Source organism: Nematolebias whitei, chromosome 9, assembly GCF_014905685.2.
Source record: "Nematolebias whitei isolate Nwh7 chromosome 9, NemWhi1, whole genome shotgun sequence".
Taxonomy (NCBI): domain Eukaryota; kingdom Metazoa; phylum Chordata; class Actinopteri; order Cyprinodontiformes; family Rivulidae; genus Nematolebias; species Nematolebias whitei.
Window position 1 is genome coordinate 27,800,775 of NC_056506.1, and position 2,115 is coordinate 27,802,889.

Genomic DNA, 2,115 nt, shown 5'->3' on the forward strand with positions numbered 1-2,115 from the left:
CCTGTGACTTATTTGCAGTAGGATAAATGGTAGGAGCATAATATACGCTCCCAATGTTTTGTTGGTCTTTTTTTGTGAATAATTACTTTTTTTTGCGTTTTTATTTATTTATTTATCTTTGCATCTTGAGATCTTGTGACATCATCAACTACTTGCGTTCTATTCGAGTTTTATTATGTTAATGTCGAGTTTTAAAATTGTGTAGTCGTTCAACCCCAATTGAGACACACCTTCACTATAATTTCGAGCAAACAAACAATTGTTTTTAAGTGTTAATCTTGTTAAATTCTTGTTAAAGTCCTCCCGTGCACGCTCCCGCGTCCACCATTTGGCAGCCAATCAATTTTTGGCACAACACCGGCCCACATTTCCAGGTCGTCAGCGGTGATGCATGATAGATGCGACATATACAGCGAAGTGACGTATTTATGGATTTTTCCACTTTATTAGACATATTTGGACTGATGCGACATAGGGTGGTGCGACGTGTACATTGGAAAATACGGTACACCTAATTTACTGGTGCAAAAGAGCAACACTTTAAAAGGAATATGTTGATAAAACTCTTTAAAGCTCAGTTTAGATAAATTGTTTAATTCCGACGGAACTGGTAAACTAAAGCCAAGGTTGTCCTGGCATCTGACTTGTGAACTGTGATAAGCGGAGCCATTTACGATTCTCCTCTTAAGCAGCAGCTGGCGCTACCGGAAAAACCAATGTGATGTAACAGGAAGTACAGTGTTTGTGCAAAACAACAACAACAATGTTTTTAATTTATTCAAGAGCCTTTGAAGTTCATGAAAAATCTGCAGTGGTTGTAGCTTTTTGTTTTTGTCCAGGCTGCACAGGAAGTGCTACAGCTCACTGCTGCTGCTTCTATTCGTGTTTGCAATTAACCTCAGATTTTTGTGTAAACATGAAATCTGTGGCAGTGTTGAGGTTTATAAACTAGTGTTCATGTGAACTATCTGAAGCTATTTGAAGTTTTAAGATGGCAACATTTACCATTAGCCTCAGCCGTGTAAGAATTAAACTATTTCTTCAAACCGAGATCATTCACAAATATGTTTCCAACAGGTAAGATGGTCAAAAGTGGATTAAACAGCACGTATCAGAGGAGAAATGTGATGTATAGCATGTCCACAGCTGAGTGGGCCTTCAGTGGACCCAGGGGTGTTCTAGTCTTACCAAAGTCTTCTCACACGTCTCCATCTCCTTCTCGGTTCTGCATCTGGGCCTGCATCTTGGCGATCATCTCCTGCATTCGTCTCAGCTGTGCAACACAGAATATGAGGATGTATGACGGAATGAACCCTTTGAACAACGAGGCTAACATCATCTCAGTCTTTGCCCGTCGTTCAGTTTTTGTAAATGCATCAATCAAAATATGCAACTTATAAATCCAAGAACTTTTCAGAGGCCAGTTAGGTCAGGAAACTAAACCACTCCACAAGTAGAGCTGTTCAGTTATGGAAAATAATAATCCTAATACATTCCTGTATTCCTACTTAAACAAATAAAGTATCTATTTACAGGTCCTTCTCAAAAAATTAGCATATTGTGATAAAGGTCATTATTTTCCATAATGTAATGATAAAAATGAAACTTTCATATATTTCAGATTCATTGCACACCAACTGAAATATTTCAGGTCTTTAATTGTTTTAATACTGATGATTATGGCATACAGCTCATGAAAACCCAAAATGCCTGTCCCAAAAAATTAGCATATTTCATCCCACCAATGAAAGACAAGTGTTTTTAATACAAAAAACGCCAACCTTCAAATAATCATGTTCAGTTATGCACTCAATACTTGGTCGGGAATCCTTTTGCATGAATGACTGCTTCAATGCGGCGTGGCATGGAGGCAATCAGCCTGTGGCACTGCTGAGGTGTTATGGAGGCCCAGGATGCTTCGATAGCGGCCTTAAGCTCATCCAGAGTGTTGGGTCTTGCGTCTCTCAACTTTCTCTTCACAATATCCCACAGGTTCTCTATGGGGTTCAGGTCAGGAGAGTTGGCAGGCCAATTGAGCACAGTAATACCATGGTCAGTAAACCATTTACCAGTGGTTTTGGCACTGTGAGCAGGTGCCAGGTCGTGCTGAAAAAT

At 39.5% G+C, this 2,115-nt stretch overlaps 2 protein-coding genes across 3 annotated transcripts in view; both read right to left on the reverse strand.

Moving 5' to 3' along the window:
- Positions 1-2,115, reverse strand: part of agfg1b (ArfGAP with FG repeats 1b) — a 38,093-nt gene that overhangs the window by 22,381 nt on the left and 13,597 nt on the right. The gene's annotated exons all lie outside the window — the stretch shown is intronic.
- Positions 1,189-2,115, reverse strand: part of sept2 (septin 2) — a gene marked incomplete at its 3' end in the record, with an annotated part of 99,233 nt that continues 98,306 nt past the window's right edge. For both annotated transcript variants that reach the window (XM_037682168.1, XM_037682166.1), the window contains 1 exon segment: positions 1,189-1,273. In XM_037682168.1, the coding sequence (XP_037538096.1) occupies positions 1,199-1,273 (75 nt within the window).